Genomic DNA, 22,942 nt, shown 5'->3' with positions numbered 1-22,942 from the left:
AACTTCCCCAAATTGGCAGTGATATTGCAGCGTGTTGCTCACAGTAGATGCAGATATAGGTTATCTAATTTTAAGACTGACTGTGAAAGTGGCAAATCCATAAACTAAACATAAGAGCGAAAAATGACTTTATTCAATGCCATCCCGCATGGCTACTAAATTGACAAGTGCATTATACACATAAAATGACAGGAGGGCTTTGGCAAGGCATATGGCACAGAATCTCATTTTGGGTTTGACTAGAGCAATGCAGGCTGATGACACCATGATGAAAGTTCTGCACTGGGATAGAAATGCTGGAATCATGTCCAATATTTACATTATATGTATAGACACACCATGTTTTAGAAGGCATAATACATATTTAAATTATCTTATACAATTGACAAAAATAAATATCTTTACAAATTAAGCATTATATATTAAAAAGTTCCTATACCATGACAAAACCTGAATATTTAGCATATTATCTACCCTTGCCATCTGCCTGACTGCAAGCTATATAGCCTGACATTTTTAATATCAGGCTAACAAGGGCTCTCTGCAGTGCACTTTGACATACATACAAAATATTTGATGTGCATAGAAAAAAAATGTTCCTCTGTGAATCTTAAATATCAGCAATTCTGACTATTTCCTTGAAGCTCACAAAAATATTTTGGACTGTTAATAACGACGATTTCAGCCAAGACACACGCTAAGTAACCTTTTGCATTCTATTTATTCTTATATCTTGTAACACTTCATTAGAGCAGGTGTTCAATATAGTAATTTCCCCAATTGTCATGTTGCAAAATAAAACAGTGGCAGTATTGTGTCTCTGGGCCTAGTTAATTAGAATACTGTATGTTAAAACGTAACAAGTCGAAAAATCACCAAATAACTGACAGTGTTTTAAGTGGAAATCAATACAACAGCAAAGGGGATGTTCAGAGAGAAGGAAGAATGTTATGACAAGTGTCTAGAACTGCACCCAGTCCACATGAACATAGATATACCACTTCCTCTTCTAGCCACAAATAAGCATTTGTGAACTTACTACTCATCCACTCTCCGGAAATTACAAGCAAAACCAAAAGATAGGCAGATGTTGATAGCTAAAATGAAAACCACACAGCTAAAAAAAAAAAAAAAGTGCATCTTTATTAACAACATTACTAAAAAGCAATCAATTTCTAAGCAAATAAATTAAATCTATAAAAACAGATGATTAGTTTTGTATACAATGCCCCCTTTTCACCAATAAGCAAGGCAGCTTAATTACCCTAGTCATCCAGGGAGTTCCAATTTACATTTTACAAGCACTCCTAAAAACCACCCTTCCACCAAGCACCTTCCAAGTGCTTCTGACAATTAGACCTGCCTTATGCCTTGTATAAATCAAGATTTTGCTACCATAACAAAATTGTACACGGAGGCCTGCAAAACACTGCCCATATTCTCATTACATGCAACACTAATTACAGCCAGCAGATCTAAAATATTCTAGACATTAGAGGCTTTTAGAGATGCTACGAAAAAATTCAGGCACCATTAATTTAAACTCGTATTGAAATCTCCTTTTGACAGATGGCAAAAAATTGCTTATTATTTAGATTACCAAAATTGTCCGTTTGCATATTAGAAGCACATGAGAAGGAAATACTAAAAGTAGAATATTTCTCGCAGGTTCATTAACTGCTAAATGTTAAGGAGCAGACACATCTATGAATACATTCTCTCTCCTAAATGGAAGAAAGAGAGAAGCCCCAAGCTCTGGCAAACAGCAAAGTTCACTGAGAGTCACACAGCAGACAATTCTATAACTAGAGAACCCTCTTAACAAGGAGACACTTAAGGGAGGGCAGATCAATAGAACAAGCAGTTAACTGCTAATCTGGGCATTGCTGCAAACATTTAAGGAAATTAGCAAACTAGCTCACCTTGTAAGGCTGGCAGTCAGCCTCGGATGTTGACACAACCTAACTCACAGTTTAAATACAATACAGCAGAAAAATCTGTCAAACCACAATTTCCCAATCACCGCATGTATCTACATCAACTCAGTCAACTGGGGGAGAATGCTTATGGCCATTTATAGCTGCACAAACACATACGGAAATGAAGCAGACTGGCTTCTCTGCAGAGGTCATTATCTTATGTTACATCTGTCCAGGTTTTGCCTATTTTACTTTTAAGCTGAAGCGCTGTAAACAGATTTACACATCTATAATGCAAGACAGCAATTTGAATAAATACTTTATCATCATATTTACAGCTCTGCACCAAAGAAAACCTGTAAAAGGTTTTTTTTTGGGCTATTAGGTAGACATTTTTACACATCAACATTTCATCCCGAAAGTCCTGAAAGTAGTATGCCCAGTAAGGTATAATAAACCATCTCCTCCTGAACAACAGAGCTTTCAGTAATCTTCCTTAGGCTAGAGCAGTGTTGGCTAACCTGTGACACTCCAGGTGTTGTGAAACTACAAGTCCCAGCATGCTTTGCCAATATATAGCAGCTTGTTGCTGGAAGGGTATGCTGGGACTTGTAGTTTCACAACACCTGGAGTGTCACAGGTTAGCCAACACTGACTACAGACATAAAACAAGGAAAGTGACGGTGGGGAGGAGCTCTGCCAGGGCTGATTATTAGGCTTCTTTCCAGGTTCATTTCAGAACAAATTGTGAGGGGTTAGACACATTTTTGGGGAAAATTCAGTGCACTAAATAAAAAAAAAATAAAAAAAACCTGTCAATTTGTGACAAGTCCTTTTTAACCAATCTTTCCCAATCTCATTTTGAACAAAAACAACCATTCTTTAGCAAGTTTTCACTACACCTTTAGGAACTGCATAAGTTGATTGGTTGTGTAACATACATACACAGAAATCCTTAAGGTAGCCAATATGTGTCCCAGGAAAATGAATCCTTAGGATTGGAATTTAATACTGTAACAAAGAAGCCGGTCTAACGGTACCTAAAAATGTTTGGCCATCAAAGGTTAGGTAGAGGTGTATCCAGCAAAGACACAGCTCTTTCCAATGAGATACAATATATAAGTGGTGGCTATCCAACTTTGTTCAACAACCACCCTACACATAGGCATGACAAATTGCACCTTTTAGTTCCCCAATGTCACTCATGCTGCAATGTAACTGTTGTAATTTGCATTAGCCAATTAAGTACACAAATATTAATGCCTACAGTCAAAACAATTCTTACCTTGATGGAATCTCTGTCTGCAAGGAGATCATGCAAAAAAAACAAACAAAAAAAAAAACACAAATAAAAAAAGAAAGTTAGTCACAAAAGCAAAATACAAAATGAAATCTCATTTGTCATGGTATGACTTTTAATACTTTCTGACCTCTTTGATGGTCACTGTCATGGTGCTTTTTTTCATCCTTAATAGAAAGGTGAGACTGTCCGGAGAGGGCACTGGAAAGAGCCAGCAATCCAGCGCTGCTGCTGATTGGTGGGATGGTGGGAGGCTGCAGGCCGGATGGGTGTGGAGTCAGGGGCACTGGGAGACCGTGCCCGTGAGATAAATGCTGAGCCTGGAGTTGTTGCTGCTGTGAGAAATTAAACATAGATCTTGAACTTGCTCAATATAATTAAAAACAAAAATAATTACATAAAACAAATCATAAATGCTGCCAGCGGAAAAGAACAAACATATAAATCAATGGCCATGTGTCACAAGGAAGATTCATAGTGCTGACTTTCATTACCAGAATATTGCACTGCATGATGCACTGACAAGGACCACTGACAGCTAGTTTACCCAGGTCAGTCAAGCAGGGTCCTGCAGTTCAGTCTCTAAACTAGGAAAGACTGAGGTCTGTACTATATTGGTCACAAATAGAGTTTGTGCCTTAAATTCAAATGGTAGTCTCTGCATATTAACCCAATTTACTATTCTAATTTCTCATAAGCTGTTAAATAATACAAATTATCCAAGTTATTGTTTTACTATATAAAGAAACAAAGTAGTAACAACATTTTGGGTAATACATTTAATGGAATTTGGGGGAGGAAAAAAAAAAAAAAGACTAATGAATATCATAAGACAAGAGGTATCTACACCAAGGGGAATATTTGATTAATATATGTCTCCAGAACAGTCCACAGACACATTGAGCTGATGTTGGGGCCGAAACCTCTGCTCATTTACCCTCACACCCTATAGAGAATCAAAGAAAAATGAGCACAGTCCCCTTCCTGCAACCGCCAGCAATGTGTGCAGCCGGACACCTCCCCCCCCAAAAGTGGGGAAGTGGCTTATTTGAGGGTTAAATAATAATATTTTTTACTGTAAATTTAAATGAAGTACTTTCATAGTCACTAAACCTTGCCTCTATGCGAGCACTTTAAAAAGCACTATCAAGCCTTTTGTTTAATCCCATAATGGCAAAAGTCATGTTATTTTTTTTACTCAGGACTGTCTTTCAGAGGCATAGTACAAAGCAAGTTTTCCTACTTTAAACATCCTGTCTGCCCATAAATGTAATTATCCACGGAGCCGTATGGACTACTGCACAATTCGCATGCACGACTCCTGCAGGATGGCTAGCAGGTATATAATGCTGACAAGCTTACAATGCAGCAGGAAACATGGGGTGTAACATTCTGAACAGAAGAACAAAATCAAAACCTGTAAAAGTTTTCCAAATAATATATATTCCAGATGTAGCGGTGAAAAAAAGAAATGCCTAAATTGAGAAAATTAGTGCTGAACAGTTTTAGCCCTGTTGCACAGCATGCAGAGAGAGTTAATTTGAAAGCAAAAACCTGAATTAACAACTCAGAAAGAGAACTGGTTGCAGCCACCGTTTTAAGCTCTTTAAGTGTCCTCAGCGGTACTTGAGCAAATTACTAAAGAAAATCTAATGTAGCAAGGCATGGGTTCTCCTGTAGGCTTGCTCAATAATGCTGAAATAATTGGGCACTCTGTGCACGTTTAGTGATGCTCGAATGAAAAGCTAGAGGCCTGCCCTTGTACTCTTCTCTTGCTGCTGACTCTGTGTTGTGACAGGTTTATTTGAGTGGGACTGTGATGCATGCACCAGTAACTGTGCTGACAAGAGTTTAAAGTCATTTTTACCAGCACACTGGTAACACATACAGAAAGCCCTTGAGAGGTTAGAATTGGGAGAGCTTGACCTCAGCCAATACTGCATCTGCAAGGTTTCAGACACTTACACCACCATATAAAACTATATTGCATATAGTTATACAGCATAAAGTGTGTGTTTATATACGTATAAACAAAAACACATATGGAACATATTTTATTCTCTTATACCTAAATGCCAACCAAGATTCTCCATGTTTGTATTAATTCGGCCATTGTGTAGGCCAGTTCTACTTTTAATGATATTTCAGCAAAAATGCAGGCTGGCAGCTCCCAGTCACATTAATAACCAGGATTTAGAAATACTGGCAAATACAGTGAAAATAAATACCAACTGTAGCTGTGGTGTATACATTTCAATTATTGAATTGTGCTACCCTTTGCTCAAGGTCAGGAGTTATTTGAGATAGGCCCTTGTGATTACTAAAACACTGATTACCCTTCACACAAACTGGAGGTTTTACAACTGCTGATCAATATTTGTTTATTTATAGGAGAACTCTTGGTATACACATAGGCTTGTACACAACGTGTGTATGCATATTAAAACATACATTTGCATTTGTTTCATTGCTGTAATATCTGGCAAGGCCCAAGCAATGAGAGTTTACCAGGGTAACAAATTATTTCAGTTCTATAATCCAGCGTTTCATACACTGCTGTCGTATGCTGAATATTGGGTACTGACATTTGACACCAAACACAATGACCTGCATAAAACATAAGACACATCCTGTTCTTGTATGAAACATTACCGAGAAATGATTGACAAATTCATGTACAGTATGTGGTGAAGAACATGATCTCTGCACACTTCTTGTACACATTAAACCATACACTTGAAATATCTATTTTAAAAAGCTCTAGGAAGTTGTAACCTGCAAAGCACTTAGAGATGACTGTATAATATGTTTATTACAGGACTCTGCTCACTATTTAAGGGGTTATTACAACTGCGTGCAGAGCTCACCACTTAGTAGACAGTCAGTTTTTCTCTCTCTATGCATGATCCACTTACTCTGTTCAGAGCCCCCCTGTCAAACTTATTCATGCATGAATATGTGCCAAAAATATGACAGGCAAAAGAGGTGGCAGATAGAGAATTTTATCGTAGCTGCAATCCTGCACATGGGAATGACATAAAATGACGTCTAAAATATCAATATGCTTCCTACTGTACTACCCACAATTAAGCAAGCAAAGATAATGATGCCAGAATCAAGAAAGTTTCCTTTAATTTAGAGCGCCCTTTTAACAAAGCGTACTCTACATTGGTAGACTGTTATTTAGTCTTTTTGTAGAAAGGTATATATGGACACAAGTTACTCTATGATAGAGGAGAAATTATCCAAAGCAGAGATAAATCATTAAGATAAAAATAAAAAAAAATTATTATATATATAAAAAATTATTTGGATGTATTTTAAATCCACTGGTTTGTTTGGTGCTGTATTATTTATTGGTGGGATATCTAAAAAAAAAAAAAAACCCCACTTCACTTAGATATTCAGCCATGGAATGGATAATCAATTTTGTGTGATTGCCTGAAGCATTCTTAAAGACTACCACACTGCATTCTCCTTGTTAATTCCCACAACAAAGATCAGACAACAGGAATCTCCAATAGTGCCTTTAGCATTTGCATTTTTTGTGCATTTTTTTTCCTAACACCATATCTGTTTTAGTCTAGAAAGTGCTCCTCTTGTTGCTCATCAAGAGGCAGTATGCACCCTCCAAAAGAATACTCCAAATTAGAAGCATCGCCAAAGCACACTGTGTACGCGTGAGTGTATACTACATATCTATCAAAATGGGGGTGTATATGGTACCACCACTTCTCCTACTGCTTTCACGGTATAGCTATAACATTTCATTCACTTCCATTCCCATACTAGCACTTCTAAATTTACATGTGCATGCATATATATTACCTATACACACAGAGACGCACACATTCTATGCATCATTCATATAGAGAATAGGTCACTAAAAGATGTATATAAGAGAATATGCTGAATACCATGTGTGGTGCTAGGCAGCTCCAGAATGGTTTACAACATCTCAGACACTTGTTTTTAGTAGGCTAGTCCATTGTAAGCCCCCCAAAAACAGATGAGTTCAGTGGCGTCAAATGTCATATGAATTGATACAAAGGGGGAAGGGGGATGGAGACAAAACAGTACACTGAACCTGGGGTGCTTATGATAGCATACCTGTCTCACCAAATCAAAGAAAACATGTGAAGTTCCTAGATATCTTAAAAACATGTGTAATGTGATATATCCGGTGATGGCGGCTGGTAGTCCTAATGATGGCACGCCTCAGACAGAAAGCAGCCGCTTCACTAATACGATAAGGAAAAAACCTGTGTGTTTTTTTTTGTTTTGTTTTTACATGTAACTTGTCCCATTTAAAATGTGTGTGTTAACTCAGCAATGTTGGGTTAAGATTATATATTTATAGGAATAAAGTGTTGTCACAGTGTTATCAAAACCAGCATAATCAGACATTTGTACCAAAAGTAGTTTGTTCCTTACACTCAAATTATTGTGTTTTACTGCTACATAGAGCCCTTATAGAAATCGTCAAAGTTATTTAGCAAAATGCAAATTTGTATTTGTTCATAGCAATGATACACTTGCTTACACATACTAGCTTGCATCTGTTTGAAAGTTAACAGTTAGATGCTATTGTAAGTGTACATTGGTAATTAAGGAATCAAACGAACATTTTTGTTGGCTGTAGTTGGCAAATGAATCAAAATGACCAATAGACATGGTTGGTTTGACAGATCCAAATGGCACAGTGTGGGGTAATTGCTTGACAACTGGAACACTGACAGTTAATTTAGTTATTAGTGAATCATAGTGAATATATTTATCCAGATATCAAATATTGCTAGAAAACACCAAATGTGGTCAGTGCTAGGTCTTCCATTTCAAGTTTATGCTCTGGTTTGGGATTTCAAAGCAGCAGATGGTAACCATAAAGCAAACCAGTTTGTTTTTTAAAACAAAATGTGGGGCAAATGATCTTCCGATAAGAGATCTACAATATGCCTACCATTAGAAATAAAAAATAAAAACATTTTTTTTTATTTTTTTTCCCCAAGATCCCTTTGAACTAGGAATTAGAACTACTGATCTTTGAAATTAAAGTTTTTGTAACTATATAGAGGGAAACCTTGGGTAAACTTTGTAAGAAAGAAAAAAAAAAAGTTGATACAATAACAGCAGGAATCAGTACCATGGGATTTAAACATTGCAGTTGTTATGGTTATAGTGTGAATAGGATACATAGAAACACACAGCAGCTTGTCAGCATTAGTTGTCAGTCAGGGGCAGGAGAAATTTTTTCTGTTTTTCATGACAAAACAGAAACAAGAAAACAAACAGTGCAATTTTATGATGTGATTTATAGTATCTCCACAGAGCAGATTTGCTACTACCAAAATAACAGTTGAATGTATTGTTTCACACCTTACTATGCCTACCACACAGTGTGTGGTACAATTATGCAGCTAAATGCATATATTTTCAATGCTGTGCAGGCTTGTAAATCATATATACTATAATAAAAGTTTTAACTGGATACAACTGGTTCTGTTGTAGCATAGTAGGGCAACAGCCCACATGTTATGTTTTCTCTCTCTTTAACTGGCAAGTATATTTTAAGCATGCATCTGATGTACTATTTGGTTTCGCTGTCCTTTTACAAATCATTATATTTTAATGCATGTCATGTGAAAACAGAGGGGGAGGAATTCAGAGCGGACAAATCTTGGAGGGGCATTCCTTAGCGTCTGTGCTAACTATATCATGTGCAATGTGACTGTGGTTGTCATGGTAGTCCAAGTCACTAAGCGTAACTATAGCAGCCTGAAGGAAAAATGGCAATAATCATACTTCTTATAGCCTGCCACAGTGACAGAAATATATAATATATATACACGCACATTATCTTCACCTCATTTTTCATGGGATGGCTGTTTAAATTAGATATCCAACATGTATACATACTCTAAATAAGAGAGGTTTTTCTTTCATTGGAAAGGTGATAGAAAACCTGTTGCATAAATTCATTTGTAGCACATAAATTATAATTTTTCAACCCTCAACTGGAACACATCTTAACAAGCAACATGATGCTAGAAAAATTACATTTTTAGGAAAACAATGTAAAATTTAAGAATAAATGCTAAAAAATAAAAAGCAAAAATCATTTAAGTATCCACCTAAAAATTATTTAAATAAACTTAATATATGCTGCTCCACCCCAATGAATTATGAGTTTAAAGCCTATTAAAATGTAATGTTTTTCCTGAGCTAAGAGGAGAGAGATTTAAATCTACTGAATTTTAATATTTCAGGTTGAGCTGCAGGAGGTATGGAAAGTCCAAATGAACTATTCCATCAGCCCCATTCAAGCATGAACATTTTAATCAGTTTTACTTCCTTGGAGTTCTCTAACACAGTTTACGCTGTCATTCTGAAAGCACTTAACACAGAGTGTGAGAAAAACCACCAAGGCTTGTTATTGCCTTCACAATTGATGGCAAATAATTTTGCAGACTTTCTATCATTAAAATGTCACTGCTAAAAATGGAGGTTCAGCATGTACATGGCGTTAAAATTCCTCCCCCTCCCACTTGGGCAGCATGATCGTTCAGAGATTGTTTTTTTTCTGTAAATGCATAAAAAGAAATATATTAAACTATAATAATTTTGCCAAATATGCATTGGCTGGTCAGATTGAGATACCTCAGAATTTGAGGTGGTCATACTTTGCACACCTAAAATCTAACTGTAAAGCTTGTCTTTTACTTAAATAGATAGTCAATTGTAGAGTCCATGGAGTACTTTAAAACGTATATGGGCAGTAGTTAACATGAAACAGAGGCAATGCAAATAAGCACACGTCATCCTGCTTTACAGGAATGCAAATTAACCAACAGGATTTTTTTTCTTAAAGAAATGAAAAATATATATACATATACATATATATACACACACACACACACACACATATATCCTGTACCACTTAAGGCCACGACATTCATTTCCGTTGGTTCCAGTCAATACTTTTTGTTCTGTCATTCCAAAAAAATAAATGTAACGTGTGTATTTAGGATCACTGTCATGCTACATGACCCACATTCTGTTAAACTTCATGTCACTGACAACCGGACCTTATTATCTAGGTGTGCCATTTAGAAAAGCCAGATGCTATTTTAGATTTCAAAACTTGACCATAAAGAAGCATCCACCATAAGCCATACAGTAGGTACACATGTAAGAAAGTAGTTTACTAAATAAAAGCTGTTTTATTTCAAATCAAAATTATATGACAAAAAAAAAATTCTGGATCAATTATTTGTTCTCTCAATGTCGGGGATCTGTCCGGGTCCTTATATTTTGTTTTTTTCTCCAAATATAAAATTCCTGATGAATGTCAAGAAGTTCCACTTTCATCTCATCTGTTCACATCCCAACAGCCTTCTGGATCATCCAGGTAGCCGTTGATAAACCTGAAACGAGCGACAATGTGTTTTTGGAGAGCATTCTCCCATGCACCCCCCCCCCCCCTCCACCCCTCTTGTAGGGTTTTTATATGGTGGACACAGGTCATAAAGACTGATTTTAGAAACTGCAAAGAGGCCTGGCCAAAACTTTAGCCACTATCCATAAACATTAATGTGGTGTTCTGTGTTACTTTCTCTAGAGTCAGTCGCCTTGTTCTTGGATTGATTTTTGCTGTATGACTACTGTTGGGAAAAGTAGAAAATCCTCTTGATTAACCCGTTTCCACAGTATCTGCATACTAAAGTGGTTCGGTAAGACTTTACCGTTTCAGGGGCATGAAAAACTATCTAGGGTCCTCAAGAATCTTTTGAGGAAGTTACGATTCTCTTTGACAAGTCACTATGATGAAGAGCAGGCACAAATTATATCAACCCAAGAGGAGATTATAGAGGGATTTGTATTTAGATTTAAAAAGTAAAGTGCGGAGATTTTGCTTATTCATAGTCTTAATTATTAGGACTCAGATGAAGGTCTGGTAACATTTAAAGTAAAATCAATGTAACTTTAGAAAAAGATTTTGCCCAGTCATCTCTCCACAGCAAAAACGTTCTCTTCCTGCTTGATGTGTCATTGTTTAAACCGAGCATATGTGTAGACCATGTATACTCAATCACTGCTCTGTCAGCTACGTAGGGGAATATATCAATGTAATCTTGGGGATGGTGAAGGGGCTAGGAAGGGTAGATGGGGATAACATTGGGAAAAGGGGCAAAGGCTGTGATTAGTGCAAGGATGTAGGGGGTATAAAAAAAAAAAAAAAAAGTTCAAAATGGTTAATATATATTTTTTTAAAGCATTAAATATACAATCTAAAAATTAAATGCTTTTACAATATGGCAACAATGAAAGGGTTAAATCAGCAAGATTCTATGTACTGACTGGCCTGTGTGTGTGTGCAATGAGTGAAGACAGGAAGGAGGGGAGGAAAGCGGACGCAACAGAGGAGAAAACAGGAAAAGGTAAGTCTCCATCAAACATCATCCAGAGAAGGCGTTAACTATGGAGGAAAACCTATTGGCAGCGAAAAAGGTCTATTTTTCGACAATTAATAAATTAAACATTTTCGCCACCCTAGAGAACTCTAAGGGAAAAGCGTTACATGTTGAAAACTTGTTAGCCACTGCCATCAAGCTACGGATAGTGAGAAATGGAAAAAAAAAAGTCCTAAATGGGACATTTGATAAATACGATCCTCGGTGTGCCAATATCTCAAACTTCTCCTCTTTGAGCTTGAGGTTACACATGCCCGTTTCCAAAATAAAAAGAACTAGGCAATATAGATTAGAGAAAGAACCATGTATTGTTTCTCCAACATAATTAGTTGGATGCAAATAGCAAAAACAAAGTAAAAAAAAAAAAAAATTATAGCTGTACTAACAAGGCTAATGATCATTTTGATCGGTCACAATTTTTGGAGTTTTACCATCAAAACAAATAAATATAGAACTGATGTGCTAAATACAGTGAAGGCTGTCCGTGGTTAACGCCAATATACAAATGTGCCGCCACCACCACCACCTATTTAGGGCAGTCGATGGAAGAGATTGAGCGTCACAAACACCTGAGTAACTTGCTACTATGTATAGTTTGCCATAACCATAGCCAGAAATGTCACCATCATGAAGCAACAGAATTTTAACATGTAACGTCTCCTTTTTGCCTTTACGTATTTGACAATTTATAGAAACAGGCATTCTAGAAAACAGACCCACTTATACTGTACAAAGCTTTCTACACAACGTCAAAGTCCCTGCGACATCCAATAAAGTATCTATTATGATCTTTAGTTTTCTATTCTATTTGCTGGCAATGCGGCACAGATATTATTCCCTTGACCATTATACCAGCACACTCACCCCCGTTCTTAGGGGAAAACTTACTGAAAGCAGAAAAAAAAAAAATACTGCACAACTATACATTTGGAAATAATGAACACCACCACTAGTCCTTGCTATAAACTAAGTGCCTGATTTAGGTCTGCTATGCAGTCTGTTTCAAGTATATATAAAATACTGTGATTGAGACATTAGCTCAGACCTGGAAAACAGTCAATAATTCTGATATTACCGAGAGAAAAAAAATATGATAAAGACCCATTCACTACTGGAAAGCTTCCCTCAGCTTCATGTACAAAGGCAGACTGAAACAAGATTTGGGGAGAAGAAAAAAGTTACAAAGGGAAAAAGGGGCTCAAATAAAATCATTATTAGCATAGTTCGTGTTTAGCATGTAAAATGCTTCTCAATGATCTGATGTAGAATATTGTGGCTGCATAAAGTATTGACTTGTTCTAAAGACAAAAATGTTGCCCAGAATTTCTTTTTTTTTTTTTTTTGCATAGCTTTCACTTTTTGACCCTCACCCCCAAAATTGATTTTATTTCACCATTCACACTAGATATCAGTGATGAGACTATGAAGCACCTAGGTTCCCAAGACAGTCAAGTTACAAGTGAGCAATACCTCCCATGCACAGATTCAAAACAAAACATAAATGGACTACTTGGGAAATGTGTATATTAACATAAATCAAACAGTGGGGCCACCAAACATTAATATTTAAAAGCACAAATTCAAATAGCAGTGAAGTTGCATTTCAAAAACATGATTACTTCCATTTGGGGGGCACCAATAACTTCCTAAACAGTGCGTTTAACAATAAATTAATTGAATGAATTCTACTCCTAAACAAAGGCAACAGTCAGTGGATACAGTGTAATTGGAAACAATGGCCTAAATCGGGTTGTTACAGGTAAAACTAAACTATTGTAATGCCTTGGGCTATTCACATGATCTATGTACTTATAACTCCTTTACACATTACGAACGGGTATATTCTCTGCACAAAAAGTGCATTAAAACATTACATCCTTTATATGTCACTCTTTATAATGACACCATTTTTCGAATGCTGGTTTTGGTCTCTGTTTAATCACAGTTAAACTAACTTTGGACATTGTAAGAACGTAGGAAATTAGTTCCTTCAGACTCGTGGAAGAGCTGGAAAATCTCTTACCAGCCTGTGAGGACATGTCCTGAGTAAGCAGATTGCCCCCACCATAATGACCACTGAGGGGGCAAGGACATGATGACAAAGTGTCATAATACACTGTCACACACTTGAGGAAACAAACGGTCTGCAAGTCAAACCCATCTCTTTTCCACATCTTCCAGAAGTGAGGTATGAAAACTAGGAAAGTATGATGTTAATTTGGCAGTATACACCCGGAGCACCATACATATTACAGTGCTCAGTATCAATATAGAATACACTGCTCATTAAATGTAATAAAATAAAAACATTTCAGAAATGTCTGGTAAGAATGTTAAAGCCAACTTAATTAACATCTGTCAGGTGAAAACAATATATTATACTAACCAATACAAGCATCACACAAGTCAGGGTCAGTAATGAGGCAATGTTTATGATAGTTATGACAAACAGGGATAAAGAATGCACGTTTAAAGTAGCAGTCCCTTATGGGAGGGAGGGAGAGAATTTTTATTTTTAACATAAATCATTGTGGGAGGTAATGAGAAGATTATTAGTATTTAACATTTCCCCTTAATTTTTTCTTCAGGTTGCTATTAATGATTTATGATTCTGGGCTACCAGAGTCACATGACACATGACGTAGTGAGCAGGAGGCGGCTTTATAACTTCCCTCTGAGCTCTGTCTGCACTGTGAAAATCTCCTTCTATAATCCCTTGACTTGCTGATAGCTGAAGCAAACCGACTGACTCAGGTTGGTAAAACAAAAGTGGCTGCTAGACAGAGCTTTTGAAAAGGAGATAGCTATCATCCTACAAATCAGCATCTAAGAAAAATGTTCCAGAGGCATGCTTAAATTTTTTTAAAAAAAAATATATATATATATATATATATATATATATATATATATATATATATATATATATATATATATGTATATATATATAAAAAACACACATCTTCCACGTGGGATTGCTGCTTTAAGCAATCTAGCATCTTTAAGCATCTAGATTGCTTACTGTGCCCCAAAACAAAATAAAAAGTTTACTGTAGCAGGTTTTTATTTTTTTGTTTTTTTAAATAACTTGCATACAGTCTCTAAATGTTTACTACCCTGCTGTATTATAATACTCAAACAGTATGGTCTATTACAGCTAAAAAACAAAAGACAAAAACAAAAACAGCAACAACAAAGTCTTTACAAAGTCTTTACAGGTTTCAGGAAAACATTCTGGTTTTTAGACTGTTCACCGCCTGCAAACAAATTGTTGTTTAAGATCTGCAGTATGAGAATCAACAGTGCAGAACATGCAATCTGTTCCAATTGCAGGCTCAAGAAGAAAAAAGAAAAAAGAAAAAAAACAAAAAACCTCATAGAAATAAATACATATTCACAATGTGAAGCATGATAGCTTGTTGGGAGCTAAAAGCAAGCAGGAACTTAAAAATGAGCCTTAAAACATTGGGATGGGGTGGTATACTAAAGGGCGATTTGTAGAAAGATAAAAAAAAAAATTAAAAGTAAATCTCTAATAGCTAAAGCACAAAAAAAACACCAGACACAAACGTGACAAAAATGGGCAGCTTACCCCTTACACCAAATCCTGGACGGTCTGAACACTATCAGAACCACCCACCCTAACCCCAACAGAGGCATCAGGGCAAAAGATGATTGAAGATACAGGCTGGGGGGACGCTCCGCTTGTTTATTTTTTACGACGTACTGTGAAATGGGAGATATTTTTCTATTCATTTTAATGGGGCTTCAACATTCAACACACACTGGCAACACAATTAAGGTAAACATCCTCTGCGACTTTCACGCACAACTGTCTGTAGAGATTCCAGAATATGGTGCGCAAAACAAAAATATCCAGTAATCATCAGTTCTGTAGGGAAAAACACAGCGTTAGTGAGAGAGGAATATGGAGAACAACTAGACTGGTTGAAGGTGGCAGGAAGGAGACAGTAACTTAAATAACCTGCCATTATAACAGTGGTGTGCAGAAGAGCATCTCTAAATGCACAGTATGTCAGACCTTGAAGTGGATGGGCTACAACAGCAGAAGACCACACTAGGTTCCACACTCGTGTCAGCTAAGCAACACCAAAACTGGAGACTTGAATACTGAAAAAACGTTGCCTGGTCTGACCAAGCTCGAACTTTATGGCAAATTCTGACCCTGCATTTCGCAGCAAACCCTGAATCTATCCTGTGTCAATGGGGCAGGCTGGTGGTGTGGGGAATGAGTTCTGGGCACACATTAGGCCCCTCAATACCAACTGAGCACTGTTTAAATGTTACAGCTTATCCAAGTATTGTTGCTGACCATGTGCACCCCTTTATGGCCAAATCTACCCATCTTCTAATGACTACTTCCAGCAGGATAACACGCCATGTTACAAACCACCCGTAATCTCAAGCTGGTAGCACAAACATGACAATGAGTTCAGTGTACTCCAACGGCCTCCACAGTCACCAGATCTCAATCCAATAGAGCACCAGTGTGATGTGGTAAAACAGGAGATTTGCAGCATGAATTTGAAACAGACATATCTGCAGCAACTGCGTGATGCCATCATGTCAACATGGACCAGAATCTCTAATGAATATTTAAATCACCTTCTTAAATCCATGCCATGAAGGCTGATCTGGGGGCAAAAGCAGGTCTTACCAAGCATTAGAAATGGTGTACCTGATAAAGTGTCCACTGAGTAGGAGATAGATGTAATATAAATTATAAACACACACATTCTCTCGCTCTCTCTGTCTATATCTCTCCATACAGGCACATACTCAATGATTGCATTTAGCCATTTCAGCTATACCCACTGCTAACAAGTGCATAAAATCAATCATACAGCCATACAATATCCAAAGTCAATTAGCAATCAAGTAGGTCATACTGAAGAGCTCAGTTATTTACAATGTTGCACCGTCATAGGATACCACCATTCCAACAGGTCAGTTTAGCAAATTTCTGCCCTGCTAGAATTGCCTTGTAAGTGTGAGGTCAACAAAATGCTGTTATTTTAAGTGGAAACATCTAGGAGCAATACCCGCTTAACCACAGAGCGGTAGGTCACACAAGCTCACAGAAAGGTACTGCAGCGTGCTAAAGCACGTTTAAATAGTCTATCCTCGGTCAAATACCCACTACAGAGTCCCAAACTGCACCTGGAAACAATGTAGGCACAAGAACTGTTTGTTGGATTGTGTTTTCATGGCCAAGCAGCTCAGATCACTGTGCGCAATGCCAAATGTCGGCTGGAGTGGTGTAAAGCTGGACTCTAAAGCAGTGGAAACGCGTTCTCTATAATGTCAAGTCATACTTCATCACCTGGCAGTCTGACACGAATCTGGGATTGGTGGATGCTAGGAGAACCCTTTCTATCAGAATGCATACGGTCAACTGTAAAGTTTGGTGGAGGAGGAACAACGGTCTGGGGGAAGTTTTTTTTATGATGTTCGTTCTAGTGAAGGGAAATCTTTATGTTACAGCAACAATTATATTTTATAATGTGCATCCAATATTGTGGCAAGAATTTGAGAAAGACCCTTTCCTGTTTCACTATAACAATGCCCCTATGCACAAAGAGATCCATAAGAAAATGGTTTCAAGAATTTGGTGTGGACGACACACACACAGGGTCTGATTCATGGTCATGCACGAGTTCATTTGCGTGCCATATCTTTTGTGCAATAGCTCTGTATATGTTCAGAAACTGACCTTGTACCAATGAATGCAATTTCATGCAATTCATGTCTGAATGCAAGTGACACTTATGACTATCTACGGCTTGAGTGTTGGAAAGGGGGAGGGAAGATGAACTTGGGCTATGTACAGTAAGGGGCATGCCAAGGGCATTCGGACACCGATGCGCCATTTCAAACCCTGTGTTTCCCTTAAGTACACCATGTTTCAGCAGTTATCACTTGCACCAGCTACAGAGCAGGTGTGAGTGCCGGCTGAAAGTGATGACTTACACGGCATAGTCTTTGTATTAAAAACTACATGTATGCATGCCATTATATAGCAAAGGATATGCGTATGCATGAAAGATAGACTATATAAATGCATTGTATGTATTAAAAACAGCTTTATGTATTTAATGTAAAAAATATATTTTAATCCATTATGTTTATTAATGATTATAATGTTAAGAGTTGTTCATTTATTTTAATACACTTTTGTATTGAACAAACACTTGTGCGTATACTGCAATTTGTGTGCATCTACATACGGCAAGTACTGTTTAGGCAAAGCCTACTAACACCCAGCTACAAATCAAAACCTGACTTGAGATATGTTACGATTTGAATACAATCATCATCATTTATTTATATAGCACTAATTTCGCAGTGCTGTACAGAGAACTCACTCACATCAGTCCCTGCCCCGTTAAGGCTTACAGTCTAAATTCTGTGAGAGAGAGAGAGAGAGAGAGAGAGAGAGAGAGAGAGAGAGACTTGCTAGTATGTTTTCTGGAATGTGGGAGGAAACCCGAGTACCCGAAGGAAACACACGCAAACACAGGGATAGAACCATGGGCGGAATTGAACTCATGACCCCAGTGCTGTGAGGCAGAAGTACTAAACACGTAGCCACCGTGCTACAGTTAGAGCACGGAACTTGAGCACAGTGCCTATAAAATATATATCTATCTATATCTATATAAATATATACACACACACACACAAGGCTCAGAAGGAAAGGGGGAATGGCCTTCTCACCTACTTGTGCTTGAAGAGCTTGCAGCAAATGCTATTCATGGCTGAACACAGCTTCCTCAGATTTGTCTTTTTTATTGGGGAACTTCACAGGAAATAAAAGGTTACTCTTTCTCCATTTAGAACCCTTAATTGACTACCAGTATTCTCCTGCGGTCAAAGGGGCACAAAACAGAATAAGAAATAGCCCATTAAATGCAGACCACAATCAGAACATTGCACTCTACCTCCGTCAGCAAGGATCAGAGAGTGCTGATTTCCTTGTTAAAAGACAGAGGCATAATTGAGGCAATATCTTCACTTCAGATTGATTATTCGGCGACCCTTATCCACATCTTCACTCAGCAATTTGAATTTTAATGAAAGTAAATGGAATAATTAGCATTTCAAAGTGTGTTTGATACACTGAATAAAAGAGGAAAAGACTTTTATGTATAATCTATACACAAAAGAAAAAGCATTTGGGAGGGGGCGAATAAGAAAAGTACAGTTGTAGTGTGTTCATTAGAATAACTTAGCGGTTTGGACCAGCTGTATAATTATAGATGTGAATAATGTGTTATTAAACCATGATTTCTCACCTCTACATAGGTGATGTCAAACAGACAATATTTCATTGTTTCCCATCTTTTGTAGCAAGTGTAAACAAAATGACTGTCCAGATCCACAGTCTAACAGAACATGTTACTACAGCTGTCATTAACAGCACTAACATATGGGGGAATTTACTTTTCATTTTCTGAGGTTTTTTTTGTATTCAAGCAAAGAGAGGAATGGGGAAGGGGGGGGTGAAACAGGAACACATTAGCCTATTAATGTTTGTCTGGTTTTATTTAACTTGTCTGAGAAGACATTAACTTTGTCAGGAAAGAGTCCGTAACTGCTTTTTTTGCTCAGCAGTGCTTGTGTTCAGATATAATAAATATATATATTATTCATTAAATTGCAGAGGGGATGCAAATAAGGGTACTGGAACACTGGCACTTTCCACGCTTACACATCTGCCATAGAAAGCCGACATCATGTCTGCCCATTCCCGGTAGTGTAAATGCACTTCCATGGATGTACACGAATACTGTAGACTGCACAGGAGTATGGCGGGAGCCTGGTGTTTGATGGATTTCCGTAGCAAATATAGGCTGAGCGCAGAAATTGCCGATCTGCCATTACTGGCAAGTCAAGGAAACCTTCCCTTTAAATTAAAGTTTCTATGTTAGCACTGTATGTCAAGAAAATTCAAACAGTATAAAAGAAACAAGGACAGTTAACCGTAGTAATTCACGTCAATAAGACAACATACCCCAATGATTGCATTCAGCTCTGCCATGGTCACTTGTTTGGCACGCTCCACAGCCTGTACCACTTGTTGTTGGTGCTAGAAAGAGAAGAAAATAAAAAAAAAAGTCAGAATAGATTCATCATTTTTTTATTATTTTATTCTCTGATTTTAAACACACTTCTATACACCTACTCACTTCTATTAGAAGTATGGTAAATCAACGGGCATCTTTCCAGTTGCCGGCCCTTAGAAAAGCCTCAATCACAGTACAGTACAGCTACTGTATGTACCTCTGCAGCACTCTCTCTAACCTCTCAGTGTTTACTTCTTGAAATTCCTCCCTGCAATGTGTATACACACTGGTGACTGCTTGTTGGTTTATACTTTTATTGCAAGATACTGCAGAAGGTGTGGGTGAAGGATTCTGCCATAAGGAAATAATTATAGAACTTTAATCAGCATTACCCTCAACCTTTCCTCTAACTAGTAACCCAAAGTAAACATTCTTCTGCAGAAACTACTGCGTATATACAGAACACTATGCTGAATATACACATCCCTGCATGGACAATTTCCTTCATGACCTCATCAAATAGCAGAGCTATAAGTGGTTTACCACAGATCAGCAGGGAAGAGAGTAAATGGTTTAATTGCTTCTATAATGTATGACCGTTGTATATTCTATTTCTGTCTTGTGATTTCTGTGGAACTTTTATTCAGCCTTTTAATACAGATCTACAGGTCTCAACTCAAGAATCCAGACAGATTAAACATCCGGAGGACTGAGGTCTTCTACACGGTTACAGTGATGTGTCCATCAGAATACAAAAAGAGTGGAAACAACCTGACAGAGATGCAAGCCAGTGACATGTCAGTATAGCAGGAGTACAAGACTTTGGTTAGCCCATTGCTTAATCTCTCACTGTACAAAATGGAAAAAGCATAAGGAACTCAAAAAACAACATTTGCAGTGATTCCAATTAGGTGTTTTTTTTTCTCATTGCAAGGTTATCTGCTTTGCAAGCATATCAGAGTTGGAAGCAACGGGATTGAAGTATTGGTTAATGAGGCGGAATTAAAGTCAGCATGGGCCAATTAGGAGAATTATGGTACAATCTGTTCAATGAAATTCACAGGGAAAAAAAAAAAACCATATCATAGAAGAAAAGGAACAAATACCACTAAACAATCAATAATGCATATAAAATACAGAGGCATAGGACAGGGCCATTTTCTCTGCACTCTCTATAGCACTGGCCTTTTCATGGGAGTTGCCAGATTTGTACCACTCTCTCTTTTCAGTCACCAAGCTGTGCTTTGTAGACAAATAGGCTCTTATTCACACACAGCGATGGAAAGTAAGTTGTTAGACACACTGTAGACTCTTGAAAGCAAATATTATAGCATGCTGGTAGTCCCTAGTAACAGGATGTGCTGTAACCTCAGAAGAGGCATTTAGAGACAAGCAGTTCTGCAAAGCATTCATTTTGACTCTAGAGATGATGGATTAAAAACCCAGCAATCTACTTGTTCCACTCCTATAAAATAGGGCGGAGTGCAAACTGCCCTTGGGGCATCGCATGGGGTTTCCTACTACTCCAATGGGCTGCACGTTGGTTTGTAAACTTTGACACTACAGCCAGTGTGGCCACATAGGTGAAGAGAATGTATAACTCTAAGGGCTAGATTTACTAAGCTGCGGGTTTGAAAAAGTGGTGATGTTGCCTATAGCAACCAATCAGATTCTAGCTGTCATTTTGTAGAAGGTACTAAATAAATGAAAGCTAGAATCTGATTGGTTGCTATAGGCAACATCCCCACTTTTTCAAACCCGCAGCTTAATAAATCTAGCCCTAAATGTTTAAGAGCCTGTGAAGGTTGGGAGTTGGTTACGAACAACTAAAATTGTCATTGCTTAATCATTTCCAATACATGTTTATGCTGGACCTAATCTTTTCTTTTATACCACTACATAACTGGCCCCAATGAGATCACATCACAACCCCAATAATGCCAGATACATGTATCATCACAAGGTTACACCCTAAAGCTACATATCAATAAAGGTAACACATTTTGGGTCTGGCTGTTTGTTTAACCTGGTTGTCCAACAGTTAGATCTGTATCTAACCTGGCCATTCACATGAACAGCCAAATTTGACATATCCGACTGTTGGGCTGGGTACACACTACAGAAAATTTCTCCCGATGTGATAACGTTAAAGATTTTACCAACGACTCAGTCCCAATCAGCATGCAGCTATATGTGTACACTATACATGTTTTACAAGATTTACCTTCAGATCTGTGCTCTTCATCTGTCATAACCATATGCTGAAAAGATTGTGACTCTAAACTCTATGAAGATTTGCCTACACTTCTGGTCACCAGTGCATGAGCACTGCAGAATTGGAATGACAGTTCCATCGATTTTTAGTCCGTTTATAAAATCAAATGATACGATGCGCTTTGGAACTATAATAGTTCATTGTAGGAGTGTACACACTTGAGATATCTGACCGAACGGCTATCTATCGTGTGATTGGTCCGATAATCGGGTGAAACACCTGGGAGTAAATGTTTCAACTGCCGATTTTTTCAACTCGCCGCTATTCAGTGAATTTGCAGTGAAAACTTAAAGCAGCAATTGCTTTAAAGCCATTGCCACTTTAAATTTTCACTGCAAACTCGCTGAATGGCGGTGAATTTAAAAAAAATAGCAGTTGATACATTTACCCCCCCGATGTTTGTACCGAGCCTTAGGCCAAGTAGATGCCATGGACTGTTTGCCAATAGAATCCCAAATATGCTGCAATTTCAAGAAAATTAAAATAAAAAGAAACAGTTTGTCTTTAAAGTAATGTTTAAGTAAAAGTATAACAGGACATAAATAATTGATTACAGGGTCAATGTAAAATTCAAACTATATGCACACAATTTTAATTGCTTTGTAGCAAAATGCATCTTCCACATGTTTGAGAAATTCACTACAGACAATACCATCCCAGTAATTTGCTGTGTAATACCCAATATCCCCAGGTACAAGTACTATTACAAAAGGAATAGATTGTTTCCTTTACCATTTAAATATCAGCTCACCAGCAAAACGAACCTTGTAAATGTACTATTCCTGAACCTCACTTCTCTATTTACAATGCAGTATCCCATTGTCTTAATTATTAAGACTAGATATCGAATGGTGTCTATGACCAGACTAAAAAGACGCTGAATAAACTAATTT

General features: G+C 37.5%; 1 protein-coding gene across 7 annotated transcripts in view; it reads right to left on the bottom strand.

The window, feature by feature from the left end:
- LOC142155431 (transducin-like enhancer protein 4) overlaps positions 1 to 22,942 on the bottom strand; it is an 86,562-nt gene that overhangs the window by 41,996 nt on the left and 21,624 nt on the right. For 2 of the 7 annotated variants that reach the window (XM_075211025.1, XM_075211028.1), the window contains exons 6-8: positions 19,723 to 19,797; positions 3,350 to 3,554; positions 3,205 to 3,221 (exon numbers count right to left, since the gene is read on the bottom strand). In XM_075211025.1, the coding sequence (XP_075067126.1) occupies positions 3,205 to 3,221; positions 3,350 to 3,554; positions 19,723 to 19,797 (297 nt within the window). Of the gene's footprint in view, positions 1 to 3,204; positions 3,222 to 3,332; positions 3,555 to 19,722; positions 19,798 to 22,942 lie in introns of all 7 variants that reach the window. The other 5 variants (XM_075211029.1, XM_075211030.1, XM_075211031.1 and 2 more) reach the window with 3 other exon arrangements.

The sequence above is a fragment of the Mixophyes fleayi genome, chromosome 1, assembly GCF_038048845.1.
Source record: "Mixophyes fleayi isolate aMixFle1 chromosome 1, aMixFle1.hap1, whole genome shotgun sequence".
In the NCBI taxonomy this organism is placed as follows: domain Eukaryota; kingdom Metazoa; phylum Chordata; class Amphibia; order Anura; family Limnodynastidae; genus Mixophyes; species Mixophyes fleayi.
Note: the sequence above shows the minus strand (reverse complement) of the source record. Positions and strands in the feature narration are given on the sequence as shown.